Source organism: Saccoglossus kowalevskii, chromosome 10 (assembly GCF_978046115.1).
Source record: "Saccoglossus kowalevskii chromosome 10, keSacKowa6.1, whole genome shotgun sequence".
Taxonomy (NCBI): domain Eukaryota; kingdom Metazoa; phylum Hemichordata; class Enteropneusta; family Harrimaniidae; genus Saccoglossus; species Saccoglossus kowalevskii.
This window is the reverse complement of record NC_140650.1, coordinates 20,749,355-20,767,168: the sequence shown is the minus strand read 5'-3', so window position 1 is coordinate 20,767,168 and position 17,814 is coordinate 20,749,355. Positions and strand designations below refer to the sequence as shown.

At 35.5% G+C, this 17,814-nt stretch overlaps 1 protein-coding gene and 1 long non-coding RNA gene across 2 annotated transcripts in view; both read left to right on the top strand.

Moving 5' to 3' along the window:
• LOC146737955 (uncharacterized) overlaps positions 1-12,496 on the top strand; it is a 41,541-nt gene extending 29,045 nt beyond the window's left edge. Inside the window, exon 3 of the long non-coding RNA XR_014930717.1 lies at positions 12,417-12,496. This is a non-coding gene — a long non-coding RNA (uncharacterized LOC146737955). The remainder of the gene's footprint in view (positions 1-12,416) is intronic.
• Positions 12,497-14,552: 2,056 nt separating this feature from the next.
• Positions 14,553-17,814, top strand: part of LOC146737954 (eukaryotic translation initiation factor 2-alpha kinase 3-like) — a 33,848-nt gene continuing 30,586 nt past the window's right edge. Inside the window, exons 1-2 of the mRNA XM_085504351.1 lie at positions 14,553-14,661; positions 14,926-15,098. Coding sequence (XP_085360477.1) covers positions 14,563-14,661; positions 14,926-15,098 — 272 coding nt within the window. The 5' untranslated portion in view covers positions 14,553-14,562. The remainder of the gene's footprint in view (positions 14,662-14,925; positions 15,099-17,814) is intronic.

Genomic DNA, 17,814 nt, shown 5'->3' with positions numbered 1-17,814 from the left:
CTCCGACCACAATCAGTCAGAAGTGTAACACTTGGCCCGGACTTGGCCACACGTAAAGCCTGAGACAAGCAGTACTATGTGTTACGCATTGAAGATGGGAAAAAAGAACATCACACTAATTTTGTCACAACAGTTTTGGGAAATAAAAAACGAAAAACACGATTTATGGCGAACAAGTTATTTTACAAATCTACAAAATAATAACGGAACAAACGAACTGAAAATTCACCGTCCGATCAACAGACAACTTTAAACCCAAGCAATCGCATCTCCCAATTCAGTTCAGCACTCGCTGTGACTTATCTCCCCCTCATTGCCATTGAAATCAGATAATATACATCTTCGTCGAGACATCTTGTGTAGTAAAAAAAAAAAAATCTTGAAAAGAAAACTACATGTAGTTGACTCTGGTGGTGCGTTCAGCCACGGTTATTGGTTCAGCAGCGGAGCAAGAGAATGACCTTCCATGGAGGGCAATGTGTGGTAATGAGTCTTCCAGAAAAAGGAGTGTCTCCTCCCACAACTTAATAATGAATATGTAAATCATGACGTCATTTTAGCGCGGCTTTGTCACGCAGTGAAACAGTGTTTCCTATTGGATTCAGGAGCATAATTTCGTACTTTATAACCAATTGTGACCACGTATATTCACACATCTGCGAGATTATGACAGACAGATACTCGTTACGAGTTTGTTTTGATCAAAGGGACATGTGTATTTTGAGTTAGCCGACAATATGTTGCTGCTAAGTTGTTTTTGCCGTTTTCCCGGTTAAACAAAACAGCGATTCACGGCAACTGCAGGCCTTTGATCTTGAGTTCTAGTGGACGCATTGTACTAATTTTTCGCGCAGACACTCTTCGATATGTTTCCTCTCAAGCGGCGCTGGGGTTTTTCTATTTTCCCATTTGGTTTGAAATTACTTTCTAATTTCTGAATACAGGAAAGAACCAGATCGCATTGTTTTTTCAAGATAGCTAAATTATTATTTCTTCAACTATCATGTAGATATATATCTCAATCAACACGGAATGGTGGTGAGCGTCGTCTGAAAAACTGTTTTGTCGCCAATGTTCCACTAAATTCGTTTATTCATTGGTTCAATTATTTTTTTACCGAAAATGGCTTTCTGTGTTTACACAGAGATCATATGACTATACATGTCCATACACACACTATCTTGTCGATTTCATATCCAGTGTGAAATAGGCTTTGCATCAATATATAGCTTTGTGTGGTTCAGTAAATATTTTATATAAAAATATCAGTTTAGAAAATGAATACCAAAAACGTGTACAGCATCCTTAATTTTTAATGTGTCTCCAATACTCTCAGCACAAGTTCTTTCTAAGCTTTCTTTGATCTTTGCAAGTTGTGAAATAAGGTAAACCAGGGTAGTATCAATGATTTTCTGCCCTGAAGGAATTTCGTGTGAATCCTGATTTTCAAATTGTCCATCAACTGGCCACCAAATATTTATGGCTATAACTAAATTTGACACATTTTGTTCTGAAGCCTAATAAATTATTCATGTATGTCAAGCTCTGTTCTGTTTGTTCAGAGCATGTGGCTGTTTTTTAGTCAAAAATATTTTTTGTTGGATACTTTTCCAGTACATACTGATCGTGACTTAATTTTAAAAATTGAATGTCAAATTTTTATCAGACCACCTGTGGACCAACGTGGTTTTGGCATCGTTATTTAGCCTTCGCAGACGAAGTCTGCCGAAGGCTTATAGATTGGGTTCCATCCGTCCGTACGATCGTCTGTCTTTTACCTCTTATAACTTTGATATGCTCTGTCCAATGTTTTCCAACTTGGTGCATATGTAATTCTCAATGCCATACATATGCACGCCAAGTATTTTTTTGATTCGCCAAAGTTTCATTGTGTTTTTCTGTGATTTTCAACATTTTACTAGTAAAAATGCTGAAATTTGCGTTTTAACGACATCTCGCAAGAGAACTGGCATACCGTATCGCACATGCGCCAGTCTAATCGCTGAGGAAATCGGCGTCGATTTCGTCTGAGGACATTGTATTCCGGGACTGTATCTATTCTTTGCATAAGGCTTTATATAGATTAAATTCTATCTCAAAGGTAAGAAACTGTGCTTATGGTATTTATTATTAACTTTGATTTATCCTTTTGTGTTCTGACTTTAGTGAGAAACTAGCGATCGCACAGTGTCACACTTTGCTAGAAAAACAGTCCTGCTATCAGTTCAAGAACTGGTTATGAAACGTGTAAATCGAAAGTTTATCTCGTCATTTAAGAGGCTTGGGAATAACCTTTGGCATATAAAATACTGGAATAATAAAAACGTAAAAGTTTAGAACACGCTGATCGTGATTCTGTTATGCACGATTGCTATTTCTGGTTTCGTGACGACATATTACACTATAATTATCGAGAAAACACAAGTCAAGTTTGGCCAACTGTGACTGCTTGAAAGCAATGAAGAAATTGAGAAGTACTGTTATTCAATATCAATGAATCTATCATCACTTTTAAATTACATTTGAAGTAAATATGATACCCGAGTGCGTTATTGCACTCGTGACCGGGACCTCCATGTTCCATGCAGTGTTGAAGTTTATCGATAAATCATACCTCTGTCAACACAGACACATTTTCCCAATCAGCTATTTATTTCGGTACTTGAAGTCAGGGTGGCATTTTCAATGTTTAGCTGCCATAATTTATCTCCATTATGAGCAGGAAAATAAATTACAGACCTCGACTGAGATGGATTTAACGGCGGCCATGTTTTTAAGGAATGTGTGATACAATATTAGGGAGGGGGTCAAATTCACGTAATCTTCAATTTTAATGATGTTGATGACTTAATAGTCATAATTTTTTTTTCAAAACTCCGGATATTATTTTATAAATTATTTTAATACAACTACAATATGATAATTAGTATGCAAATTAGCAGCCAATCTGAGACAATTTTCTAGAATGAACGCTGCAATCCAGTTCAAAGGAAATTTGACATACACTTAGGTTACATGATCACTACCTCTGCTGATTAGTTTTTTATGCACTTCTATCTCCTTTTATATTAAATGTTTTTTTTGGTATTTTTCTCAATAGTATTTTTTTATTTCTTTTGATAGCTTGGCATCCATTTGGTTCAGCTCAAGTGAAATTTTCGGCATATCCCTTGCCAGATTTTAATGACATTGAAAACACAAGTACTCTGGCTTTTTGCACATTCTTAATATTTTATTTTTGCAGAATCCTGTGAATATTAATTTGACAACTTTGTAGAGTGGAAACAGACTGGTGAATTAGTTCATCCTAGACTTTGGTAGAACATGTTTAAAATAGTACAGTGTGAACTGCAATTTCTTTCTGGCTGTTATAAATTTATTAAGTAATATTTTTTCGTACTGAAAAGACGGTACACAAATATCTTTTTTAATTAAACAGCCAATGGGAGCACATATGCTACAACCTCTGCTTACTTTGGACGAAATGTTCTTATTTTCTTTCTTTTTTTTCAGGTGCAGAGCCCAAATTTTTTTCTCAGAAAGCAAAGCCACTGGAACTGCATGTATTACAAAAACATACTGGTACTATTCACTGCGTGTCTGACATTCCTTTTTTTTTTATTTGCTGATTTCTATTCTGAAAAATTCGACAGTTTGAAAATACACCTTAATTTTGTACTCATGTAAACATGATTTTCAACCCAAAATATTTAAAACCGATCAAAATTTTTGAGTTTTTACGTACATAGCCATACAGAAGAATCAACTAAAAACTTAAAGAAAGATTCTCAATATCTATTAATTCTACTGCAATCACATGATTTTTAAACTTCCAGGTTTCATGCATTTCATGAGATGCACCTTGTTTTGCTTGAAATTCTAATATCAGTGTACATATAAAATCGCATTTATTGTATGCTAGCTCCTAACTTGTGACTTTTTGATTGACCATTCATGCACATGTGCTACTCATAGAGCAAATGCTCTATTATATGCAGCCGCTGAAACGTGGTATGAATTGAGTTTTCAAAGTTTTGTTAGTTCAATGCAAATGTCTTCTGCGTGTATGATTTTTTTTCCCCACAATGTAATGCACAATTTGTAAAAAAAACTACAAATAGGTAAAGTATTGCAATGAAATTTTTTAAAAATATGACTCAAGCAAATAACACATGTACTCAAAACGAGGCTGCCCGCACCTGGTACGCAGATACGACAGAGATGGTACACTGTATACCAGCAAAGACAAGGCAGTCAATCAAGATATAAACTAAAATAAAATTACAGAGCTAAAACCTAATAAACTCGAACAAAGACTAAAATTACAAAGCTATAAACTAATACTCACATAAAAACATAAATAAATAAATTGGGCAAGGGGGCTTCTCTCCCATCCCACAGGCGAGTCGGATCCCTGTAGTCAAAGGATGACCTGCTAAGCCGAAAAGGTGGTCTGAGGTAGCCATCAAGAGATAAGAGGGGAAAGGCCGACAAATGGCTAACAGACCCTGAAATGGGGAGCAGGATGAAATCCTTTGCCTCAAACGAGGGATCAGGAGAACACGAGTAGGACTGTAGTTCCCCCCCCCCCCATGAAGGTACACAAGTGTAATGTTGCAAAGTGTCACTCAATTGTATTTGTAGTACTGAGAAATAAATTCTACACCCATGTTCTCCTGATGACTTCACTCAGAACGCATACACAAGTAAAATACTGTTGTGGTTGAGTCGAAGAGCGTGTAGTGTGTAATACAGACCTTTTATCTGACTATTAGCTTATTCTACCAGTTGGTTTTCCCATGATGACAATGTGAGTTATTATTCACAAGAAAGCGAGCAGTGCACGTTAATTTCTCTGTAACTGACCATTGTATTGTGCAATACCTAGCCAGCCAACCACTGTGCATCAATGGTTACATAAATCCAACATAAGGGGGATAATAAAGGAGTTGCCTATATCATTGAGTATATTGCTTAGAGCATTCAGTATATTCTGTAGTCATATGGTTCAACAAAGTCGCTTTTGTTATGTTGACCGATGATGAGTAGTGGATTTGTTGTTTATTAAGGTAGAGATGCAGGTTCGTGAGCACTTGGGAGTGAATTTTTTTTTTTGCATTTAATTATCCAAACAGTCTTGGCTATAGGCTGTTAAAATTTTGTAGAATTGCGAGTAGTGGAACATACTCAAAAGACGATTTTAAAATATAGATAACAGGTGCAAACATTCTCTCTTTTGAATGCTCAGCAAGATTTAGCAAGGTCATACATAAATAATAAAAAAAACATGGTGGAAAAAGGAAATGACGGGATCGACCTTTTGTTTTGAAACTTTTACAAATGATTGACAATGTGTTTATCTTCAAAACGCCATCGGGACATTGCTTTTGGTTGGTCAGTGTTACAACAATCGTACAGACAACTAGCCTGGGTGTTAATTTATGCATAAACTTGAAGTAGTGAAATTTGAGCTGCTGCCCTGCAAAATTGACAACTGGTAGACAGTTTTCAAGATGGCACTTTCTTCATAGTAAACAGATGTACCAGTAAATCAATTTTGACAGGAAACGGAAGCATGGTTTAGAAGCTATTTTTTTTAAATCACTTTTGACCAAAAAAGCACATTTTTGTGCATATTTCAAAAAAATGGTAACAATATTTTAAAATTCAGCTTTCCGAAAATATATAGTTTTGTGGACAAGGGAGATCATCTTGGTTTCCTAATTAACTAATTAAAATACCTGTCAGGTAAACTGCCCCTTCAATAAGTTGGAGACGTCTAATTCTCATACAGAGCACGATTTTAGCATTGAAATAATGATCATGTTTGTCCATTTATTGGTGTAAATTAGTTATTGAATAAAGCACTTATTAAAGAACATAATACAGTAGTGGAAATTAATACCACTTAGTCAACTGACAAAAGTATTTGTATCAATTACTTGTATATAAAAAAAAAAATTGTGCAACAGGCAAATGTAAGGAAATTATTATGAATCAAGTATCAGTTGCCAAGTTGTATTCTTCTTAGTACTATGGACCCAAAAAAATAAATTTCAGTGTTTCGTTTTTTGTTCATCAGTATCACAAGCATTTTATTTTTTACAAAATTGTATGATATTTACTACTCTAAGCTAGCTCTGTACATGTACATGTACATGCATAAATTAACTCTCATGCTTGCTAAACATTTTAACGTCACGATTATTAAACGCGTGTAGTAAATATTTTAAGGTAGAAGTCTACTCATGAATGCAAATACCCAGAATACTTTTCCAATAAATTGTACTTCTGAGAAATATAAGAATTTTGACTTAAAAAAAGTATGTTGTCACCAGCCTAATTTTTGGTTATAAAGTTTTACCGTACTCGACCGTGTTAGCGCCCAGGGGCCTCAACTCAGAAAATCATGATTTTTTAGGGGTGGGCGCTTACCCGAGCACCCCTCTTGAAAAAAGAGTGCAAATGAAAATATTGACTCATCAAGTGACAGATTACGTCTTTGAGGGAAAATCAAATTACTAAATTAGTTGCGTCGTCATTGATTTTCACAATGAAGAAACAGAAATGATCACAAAAAATACGCACATTTTATTACAATATTAATTACGTACCACCATAATTTACGGAATTAAAAACATTTGAGTCTGTTGGAACACAGTCGAAGTCAAAATTGTCATATTATTGCCACTGACGAAGTTGTTGGATCGTACACAAACTCTTGATGAAAATCACTTTCCGCCATGATGCATTTGCAGATTTGACCCAACAGCAGCGTCCTTTGACCTAATGGGTCAAGTTGGTTATTAACTAGTCAGAATGCTGTGTTTTGACTGACGCAATTCTTCGGAAATTCCCGAAGACTTTCCGATAATGCAATGCAGAAGTGAATTATCGATGTCGAAGTACGATCTGTTGTGACCCCAAATATAAAAATTGCACATAAATGGGGGTTGGGCGCTTGCTTGCCCGGGCATCGAGTACGGTATATAGGTTCCAAAGGCAGAGAATATTATGCCGAATCTCAAATTTGTATGCTGGTGACAGACTGAAAAAATGTATATTGTGAATGATGGTGTACTTTTTGTTCCACTCAGTTATTTAAAAAATCTGGGTTTTAAAACATCGTACTCTGACATTTTTGATTTTTGAAAACTACTAGTTTCTCAAAATACGTCAAGTTAAATAGATTAGTCTGCATATTTTTTATGTATGATGATTTCCAAAACAAGATAAATATTAAGTTACTCACAAACTGTACTGTAGGGAGTTACTCTCAAAAATTGTTTGAAGAAAAAAATTGGGAAAATCTTCCCAGCAATCTGACCAAAATTTGAGGTCAAAAGTGACAAAACAAGAGTTCAAAGGTTGTGCAATTATGATATATCTTGACAGTCTTAGCTCGTGAAGTCATGTCTGCAATTCACAACAGGAAGCCATGCAGAATTCCTTTAAAGTTGCGCACGAGCACTGCCGCAATAAAGTTAAAAACCTAAAAATATCTTTGGTCATCCAAAATAAAAATAGTTCTGGATTGCTTATTGTTGCTGGGAAAGGATTGACCAGCTCTGTTATTAGTCCGAAAAATTGTTCAGCTTGGAATGTGTTTGAATTCCTCATTAGTATGCAAGAATGTAGGAATGTACCAAGAAAATTGTTTTTCTGGAGTAAATTGTAAAGTATTTTACTTATGAAAGGTCAAAAAGTGCATGGAGATCGCACCGAACCCGGAAATCGATGGCAAATCGGGATGGTCTCGTCACAGAATTTCTTACCTTGTTCTTGACCGCAGTACGCTTGGCTATGAACTTACACATACCCACCTTGTGGGAATAGTGCATCATGGGTAATACTGTATTGATCGATGTGAAACAGACATGGCTGCCGTAATGCCTGTTGTTCGACTACATCGTTCATGTTTCGCTTCCTGTCTTAGAGTTCTCTGTTTTCTTTGATTTTTTTTATTTCAATTAAACAGCGATTTGGCTGTGATGCATTTAGTCATTGTCAACTGTTTTTCTCTAATTGGTTGATTGTCATAGTAACAATTAAACGTTCGGAGTTGAACAGCAGTCATTTCTAACATGATTAGTTAATTTAGTTTGATTACTTCAGTTAAAAATTGAGTTTCCACAATAAATAAATAATGATACGTACCTTCATGTATACTTCAAGTTTTCATTAAAACAAAGTCAAAGTCTTTGAAATTGCTTTTCTGCCTGTTTGCCAATCCATTAAATACTCTATGGCTCTGCCAACTCTTGTCGTATTTGCTTTATTGGTGGTGTATGCTCTTCCGTAAATTAAACATGTAAATCTATTGTTCAAACAAGCCATGCATGGCACAGTCCCCGTTAGTTATCAAATTTAAGATATATAGTTTTGTTTATAGTAATATAGCTGGAATATAATCATGTCAGGAATATAATTTTTTAACATTAAAATGATTGACATTTGTATCTGATCGTCAAACAAGTACTTGACCATATTGAAAGATATTGCTCTGGAACAGCATTCAAAATCAGCCATTTTGAATACATGTATATATATAACATGATGTATAATGAATATATAAAATTTAAATATAATAAGTCAAAGCATTTAGGGGTGATCTCATATTAAAACATGCGGGTCAAACCTACGAAAACCCAAACCGCCCGAACAAAACCCAGTTTTGCGGTTTGGAAGTTTAAACAATAGGCAGTGCGGTTCAGGACGACCGCACGAATTTGCATAAAACTGCGGTTCGAACCGATCTCATTCACACCTCATTCAAGCTGTTGTTTATTTTTAGGATTGACAGAGTTTACATTTCTTTTTGAAGACTAGATAGTTGTCTCTAAAATGTGTCGATTTATTGGTGTACAGTAGTCATTTTACCATGTGCCTTGCATAAAAAAACACTCTTTTATATATCGGTGAACAGCGTGCTGAATAAATTGTTTTGTTTTGATAAACTGTTATGCTCGAATCGCAAATGGAGCAGAGGACGTGAATCAGACTTTTCATTGGGCTGGACAATTGATATGTGTCTCTGACAGCTAATAAGTATCAAAAGACGAACATTTGTTGATACAAAGTTGCACTTGAGACTTACGCTACTGTGTTCAAGCCTTTACTACTGTTGCGCGTTCAATTTTCAAACAGTTCTTTCAGGAGTGCGGCATCGCAAAATCCGGAAAAACAAATGCAGCGTACGCCATGAAAATTTATTTCGATTTGCTGCACATCGATTATTTGCAGTTTTTCTTATTCAATTTCCAGTGACACAAAGTATCAAAACAGAAAATTAAATGGACTCGCGCTGATTATTTACGGCTATTCATCTGCAGACGAGACTGCTTATAAAAAAACGAACCCTGACCTCTGAAAATACCTTATTCATAGAGTGCCTTGTACCTAAAACCGTCGCCCAAGGCGACACAGTGCACGTTGCGATATCGCAATCGATGCATGCTGGGTGACAAGGGGGAATTCTGATTGAGGTAACCAAGATGGCTGCGTTGAGTGCATGATTTTCTGCGGTGTTTAAAACAACATCTCGCTGCTTACTTCGCCCACAGTCCCTCAAGGCACTGTGCTTCGATGTATTTTCTAAAATAATCGTTTATTTTTAATTAACCGGGGATTCGAAATGTGTGCATTTTGTCACAGAAAAGTAAGATATCGGCAGCGGTAAATACCCGTAATTTCCCCGCAATGCCGTCAGCTGACAATGTTACGGTGGTCGCAGCGCCGGAGTCGTAGCATTAGCCCCGACTTTTGTTTTAGCACAGTGATAGAGGGACTGTGGTTTTCAGATGCCTTCGTAGAAAACAATGTTGCCATTATCGATTTAATACTTTCATCATATTTTGATAACTCGCAGTCTCACAGACTCTACAAACTTAACCAAAAAATGTGTTCTATGAATTTATGAACTGACATGGACACAAAACTGACCATACTTTTTGCGGACAAAATGTACCAGTTCGCTCCATGGATAAACATATTTTACTGACTATGCCAAATATATATATATATATATATATAACATAAGTAATTTATCCTAAGAAACTGCTCATTAAAATTCTAGTGCATCTTTTCCCTGTTCTGTTTCAAACATTAATTTACCATATATATCACAATAGAGAGGGTTTATGGTATCACTTGATTCACATTTAATGACAAAATATAACAAACCATCACGTCTGTAATTAATTCCAGATATTGAATAACAATAACAATTGTATTGACTTGTACCAAAATGTAAGTTGTGGGAAACTGATTATTATTACCAATCACAGAAATAAATGAATATAATTTTCATCACACTTATAAATGACATGATGTAAATAGATTTGTGAAACAAATGCAAGTTTTGTTTTTATTAGCATTTACATGTACAAGACTTGCAAAGAAAAAAAAATCGCTGCTGTAATTCTTAACACTTCAAAATATAACACTCAGTATGAACATGGAGCTCCATAGTATACATCATATTTTTTTTCCCACTGAAACCAGGCTGAAACAGTATTGTAAGAAAAACATAGGTTTCCCTAGGTCTGTCTTCTTTGTTCTCTGTTGTTTGTTTTCAGTGGGGGCGTTAATGGGCAGTTAATCCAGAGGTTAGGTTCAAACCTACTACTAATTTGCATATTTTAGGTCTAGTAGGTCTGAATAGGGCAGATCGGGTAAACCCAGGTTTGACCCAGGTGTTTGAATATGAGATCACCCCTTAAGAGATATGGCTCTAGAAACCCAATCATTAAAACAAAATGGCTGCCAGTCAGCCATTTTGAATTCAATCTGAAAAATAAAATGACGAGCATCAGGAACCCATAATGTCTAATGTATGTACCAAGTTTGAAAGAAAATCCACCCATAAATGCTTGATATTTGATGATTTTTTAGCACAAAAATGACCAACATTTGGAATAGGATCATCAAACCAATATATCTGTTTATCTATGACATGATGTATAATGAATATTTAAAATTTGAAAATATTATCAGTCAAAACAAGTCGGAGATATGGGTCTAGAAGCCCAATCATTAAAACAAAATGGCCGCCAGTCAGCCATTTTTAATCCATTCTGAAAAACAAAATTATTTGCATCAAGGTCCCATAATGTCTAATGTATATACCAAGTTTGAACAAAATCCATCTGTAAACAGCCGAGAAATGCTTGATTTTTTAGCACAAAAATGGCCGCCATTTGGCCATCTTGAATCAGATCGTGAAACAAATTGATGTGCATATGTATAATATCATGTATGTGTGAAGTTTGATTGTGATTGGTCCAGGCATTTCCAAGATGCAGGTCCATATTCAAGCATTTCTCGGCTGTTTACAGATGGATTTTGTTCAAACTTGGTATATACATTAGAGATTATGAGACCTTGATGCAAATAATTTTGTTTTTCAGATAAGATTCAAAATGGCCGACTGGCGTCCATTTTGTTTTACTGAATGTGGTTCTCGTGCCATATCTCTGACTTGCTTTGACTGATTATGTTCAAATTTTAAATATTCATTATACATCATGTCATAGACACACAGCTAAAAAATCATTAAATATCAAGCATTTCTGGCATTTACAGATGGATTTTGTTCAAACAATAATAAAACACCGATTAGACATTACAAGTTCCTGATGCACATCATTTTATTTTTTCAAATCAGATTCAAAATGGCTGACTGGGGGCCATTTTGTTTTAATGATTGGGCTTCTAGAGCCATATCTCTGACATGCTTTGACTGATTATGTTCAAATTTTATATATTCCTTATACATCATGTTATAGATATATAAATGTATTCAAAATGGCTGATTTTGTTTTAATTAATGCTGTTCCAATATGGACAAGTACTTGTTTGACAATCAGATACAAATGTCAATCATTTTAATATTAAACAATCATCTAAATCATATTCCTGACATGTTTATATTTCAGCTATATTACTATAAAAAAACTATATATCTTAAATTTGATATCTAACGGGGACTGTGCCATGCATGGCTTGTTTTACTAGTGTGAAGACAACCTTGCAACATTTGAAAATATGCACAAAAAAAATGTTCAAAAATATACCACGAACCTGGGTCTCATCCTTAATTGGAATGTGCATTGCTAACAGCGGAGCTACATTGTATCTCACCAGACAGGCTGCTTGTTTGAGCAAAAAATGTTGGCTCCAAATCGTGGTTCATTTCCAGAATATAAGGAAAAAGTGCAGACAAATTTGGGAGAGTAATTTTGGTGGTGAAAAGGATAACCTCTTCCCACACTTTTCATATTCTGACTACTGACAAAATAATCCTGCCGTATCACAATATTAGACTTATGTTAATTAAATGGATATTAATACATGTAATAGTGTGGCCAGAGTTTTTGTGTTAGTGACACTGTTTCTGCTTCATATTTTAATAATAGATGGAAGAACAAAGATCTTCTACTGAGATTGAGGAAGGACTAAGTTCACTCAGAGAACAGGAAGATGCAGTTGAATCAAAGGTCAGAGTAGTCTTGGAACATGCGTTTGATCAACTTAAAAAACTACATGTACTGAAAGATATGATGGTATCTTCAATTTTGTAATTTTTGGTAAAAAGTGATATTTTCGACTTTTTGTTAAATTGCTTGAAGTCCAATTGCTTTGATATTACTGGTACATATATAGGTACTGCATGTGGACCTCTCTCATATTTGTTCATTTTGTGGTGATATCTTCAATTATCTAATTTTGAATATTTTTGGTGAAAAGTGATCTTTTCGAATTCTTGTTGAAAACAGCAATTGCTTTGATACTATACAAATTGTTCATTTTCTAATGATATTTTCAGTTCTTTAATTGAAATGTGCATTGCTAACAGCGGAGCTATCTCAGCTGACAGGCTGCTTGTTTTTATTTAGCTCTTAGTATTGAATTAGCTAAACGGCAATACTGCTCGTTTGGGATGTATTTTTCAATCACAGTAAAGTGCTACACCCAGATACATATCTAAATATTGTTGGGCTGTATATAAGATTTTCACACAAAATGCATGTCACCACATCTAATATTTTGAATAGCGTAGGACTGGAAAAAAACATCTTCTCTGCTGTGCAAATGCATGTTGAGAACAACATTGATGAATTCTGAATTATTGTTTTTAGGCTGGAAAAACCTGATCGTAGTTATCTGTCAGATCAACATGTTGGTATCAACTTCAGACCATTACTACAGAATTAGTTTCATTCATGACCTTTGAAGGTCACAAATCTTGTTGGTTTTTGTAGTATTGTTACGGCAATAAGTTAAAATTTTATAAAATAAATAAATATTAATCATAATTTTTAAGGAAGACTGTTTGCATTTGAGGGGTTTAATGGCTACACTATCAGAAATATTCTACTGGTACACAGTACAGTTCTAGTATGAGAAAGAACCTACACTTTTAATCATTCCATCCACAAATGTACACATTGTACCCACAAGAAAATTAAATATTCCAAATACTCATAAATATTAGATTATGGAATACTGAGAAAAAGTTAAACTTTCACTCCAAATTTGTGTACATCACGTCATCATATTCTATTTCAGCTCCGTAAAGCGGTAGTGGACTTTGTGTCTCTCTGACTATATATTAATTTTATAAATGTTCGACATTAAGCATAAAATTGTACAAATGATGAGATTTGACTGCTTAATTTTGTGAGGTCAATTAAGCAAGAAGGGAACACTTGGAGGGAACACTGCTGATATGGCAGTTTAAGATGCCAAAAGTTAGATACCCGCTTGAACCTGACTGAATGAATATTTCCACTGTTTGAGAGACTAAATTTTGAAAGTCCAACTGGTAATATTTTGACACAATATATAGCAATGTTCTATTTGTTAAAATTTGTAATGTTGATAATTCAAGTTTTTTCACATGCTGATTGTGAAGTATATATGGCATGGATTTAAGCTATAATGTCTCGTATTCAATTAAGTCTAAAATACAGTTTGCTTGCATTCTGCATTCTGTGCTTGCATTCTGAGTCTGGATGATAGTCAGAAATGGTGGTTTATTTTGATTCATGATTCAACTGCATGCAGTTCGATTTTATTTTGACACATTTGCATGGCACTGTTACATAAATGACTCTTCAATTTTTTTCCCCTGGCTGCTGGAAAAATATTATTTTTGCTTGTCTCAACACAGGATAATGAAAAAGTAGAAGCCTTCTTAGCATTATCAGGTGAATACTTTTATATCTCGAATACAAAAATCAACAGATTACCATTTGTTTAAATGGGGTTCTAACATTTTAAAAATCGTTTGTTAATGGTACCGGTAATTTGTTTATTTTTTGTTGATTATGTAAATTACTGTTTGTCAGTCATCGTCGGCGTTGGCGTCGGCTTTACAATTTCAACTTCTTCGAAACTGCAAGTCGGAATATTTTCAAGTTTGATATGCAAGTATCTTGGATGGTTCTCTCTCAGATTTGTTCATTTCATGTCAAAATCTCAAATTTAGTTTTTTTGCTAAATATAGATGGAATCATTAAATTGTTGCAAATTAACTACCTAATAGCTGATTGTGAGAAAATGATTGAAACGTTAAAGCCCTACTTGGAAGGCACATACCAGCAAGCATCAAGTACAGCACAAGTACAGGATACACAACCTTCCACTGAGAAAAATTCGGTAAATACAATTACTTTCATTATTATTTTGTTTTTATAATAGTATGATTACAGTGCTGTTCACTGAGAGTAGATGAGAACATAGTATAAAGGACTTTTCGAATTAGTCCCCATTCAGGCTCAGCCTGAAAAGGGGACTTTATAATTCAGGTTTTGTTCATTTTCCGTCTCCAGCATTTTCTCAGAAATTCTGCAGCAGATATCAGTGAAACTTGGCAGACTGATTAACAATAATAGTTTTCAACTATGTTTTATTTATTTGTAGCATGAATATAGCCGGATCACCCAAGGGGATTCTCCTCAGTTGTCTATTCCAATAGAGGAGTCAGAAAAAAATATACTAGGAGACAATCCCCATAATGGTATCTGCAGTCCATACAGGGAGACCGTCCCAGTGCAAGCAACTCAGGAAGCTCCATGTACTGACCTCAGTATTAAGTAAGTATATAAAACATATGTTGTATATCTGAGAAGGATCATTTTGAACTACAATGAGTCACTGATACCACTACATTAAGGTAGCGAGAAGGGAAATTTTCACTTTTTTCTTGATTTTTCAAAAATTGATAAAACTGTTACTTTAGACCTTGTTACATCATCCCAGGTTTACAAAAGATTGAAATTGCGAAATAACGTTGCTTAAATTAGTGTTTTAAAACGCTAGCAGAAAAGACTACAACTGCTGTTTCGTGGATATTTGCATAGTGTTTATCTTTGGAAGGAATTAAATGATAACATCTTATCTGTATACTCTTTTGTTGACGATTCTGATATAACGGGTGATAAGCTTCCAGTTGCAAACAATGCGTGTTTATCTAACGTCCATTGTCAGCATTATTGTCAGTCGAGACTTTGTCGGAGAAACATGGTCATACAGTACTCATTTCGCCCAACCTTCCGCTTTTACATCGACCGCTTATCGCTTAATTTCCGACCACGCGGCCTTGTCCGACCGGAAACCGACCGCATTTTAATCGCGTTTTTTTTTTTCGTTCGCTCGCTCATTGAAACACCGACCGCTCGCCCAAACACTGATCACTGGCACATGCCAGTGAGTGGTCAAAATGGTGGTTTTGATAGTAAAGTGTGAACATACAACTAGTATTAACTGTTATTAAATTCTAAACGACACTTCAAATCTAATAGTTGTATGACACTTGTATCGTGAAAGCAACTGAACTGGGACCTCTTGTTACGTGTTTTGGGTGCTTGTTCTAGATGTAATTTTTATTATTTTAAGGAGACAGTTACGGTGAAAAAAGCATAGGTAACTCATTTTGACAGAGCAGAGAAACGAGGAAATGTTAATGATTAATTCCAAAAACAACAATACCAAATCCACGTCGACCGGTCTGGTAAAATTTGAGATTCAATTTTCAAAAATAAGTCGCGGTCATTGAATGAGTTCAGTCTATACCGTAAAAGTGTTCCCACAAAAAATCAAACAGAGCTTGACATGTATGAATGATTTATTAGGCTTTAAAAAAATGTGTCAAATTTAGTTGTAGCCATAAAGATTTGGTGGCCAGTCGATGAAAAATTCGAAACTCAGGATTCACATGGAAGTCCTTCAGGGCTGAAAATCATCGACCCTACTCTGGTTTACTTTATTTCCCAACTTGCAGAGAAAACTGATTCGCCGTGGACTCTAATGTATCTCAGCCTAGTATTTTTAGTCCCCGTTCGGACGTAGTCCGAAAACGGGGACTTATGTTTTGCCCTGTGTGCGTCCGTGCGTCCGTCCGTGATCACCTGTATCTCGAACATGCATGGACCGATTAAGTTCAAACTTCACTCATACATCACACATTATATGAGACATATGCACATGCATTTTTTTCATGATCCGATTAACGATAGCCGAATAGCAGCCATTTTAAGGCCGAAAATGCATCAAAATTGCACATTTTCACCATTCCAGACCCGGATCTCAGTTATGCACAGATGGATTTTGTTCAAATTTGGTACATACATTAAACATAATAGGACCTTGATGCACGTCATTTTTTTTTTCGGATCAAGTTTGAAATGGCCGACTGGTGGCCATTTTGTTTTAAAGAATTCAGTTCTGGATCCGTATCTGAGACATGTCTGGATTGATCAAGTTCAAACTTCACACACACAAGGTACATCATGTCACAAATATGTATGTGCATTTGTTTCATGATCTCATTAACGATAGCCAAATGGCGGCCGCTTTAAGGCCGAAAATGCATTGAAATCGCATATTTTCACCATTCAGAACCTGGATCTCAGTTATGCATGGACGGATTTTGTTAAAATTTGGTACATACATTAAACATAATAGGACCTTGATGCACGTCATTTTTTTTTTCGGATCAAGTTCGAAATGGCTGACTGGCGGCCATTTTGTTTTAAAGAATTCAGTTCCGGATCCGTATCCAAGACATGTCTGGATTTATCAAGTTCAAACTTCATACACACATGGTACATCATGTCACAAATAGATATGTGCACTTGTTTCATGATCCGCTTAACAGTAGCTGAATGATGGCCATTTTAAGGCCGAAAATGCATCAAAATCACGTATTTTCACAATTCTGGAATCGGATCTCAGTCATGCATGGATTGATTTTTTTCAGATTTAGTACAATGTGTTGTACATATGCAGGTGCATTTCGGTCATGATCTGCTTTGAATGTATATGTGAACGGAACGGGGACGTGTCATTGACAATGACTTGTCTTTTTGAACTGAGGTCAAATTCCACTTGTTTGTCAAAATATACCAATTTTTTTCAGCGAATAATTTTGAAGCCCGTCACAGCACAAAAACACTATGTGAATCGACGCCGGAAATTGGAGGGTACGACGACCCTTCAATTAGCGTCAAATATGCTTTGTTACAACATCATTGATTGGCTGAAAGTCACATGATCGGTGCACGACCTGGGTCACGGAACCATATTTGTCCGTATTATCAACAGGACCTCACAAAAGAACCACACCCACATTTTCAATCTTTTTTAGCGCCGAAGTTGCCAACAAATGTAAAAAAATAAAATAAAGCAAGCGATTGATAAGAATGATTATTAATATTTTCCCTGATGCTCTTCGTCGAATTTTTAGCTCCGCTGTCGACTTTGTCGAGCGGAGCTTATCATATGAGTGATTGTCCGTCGTCGTCGTCCGTG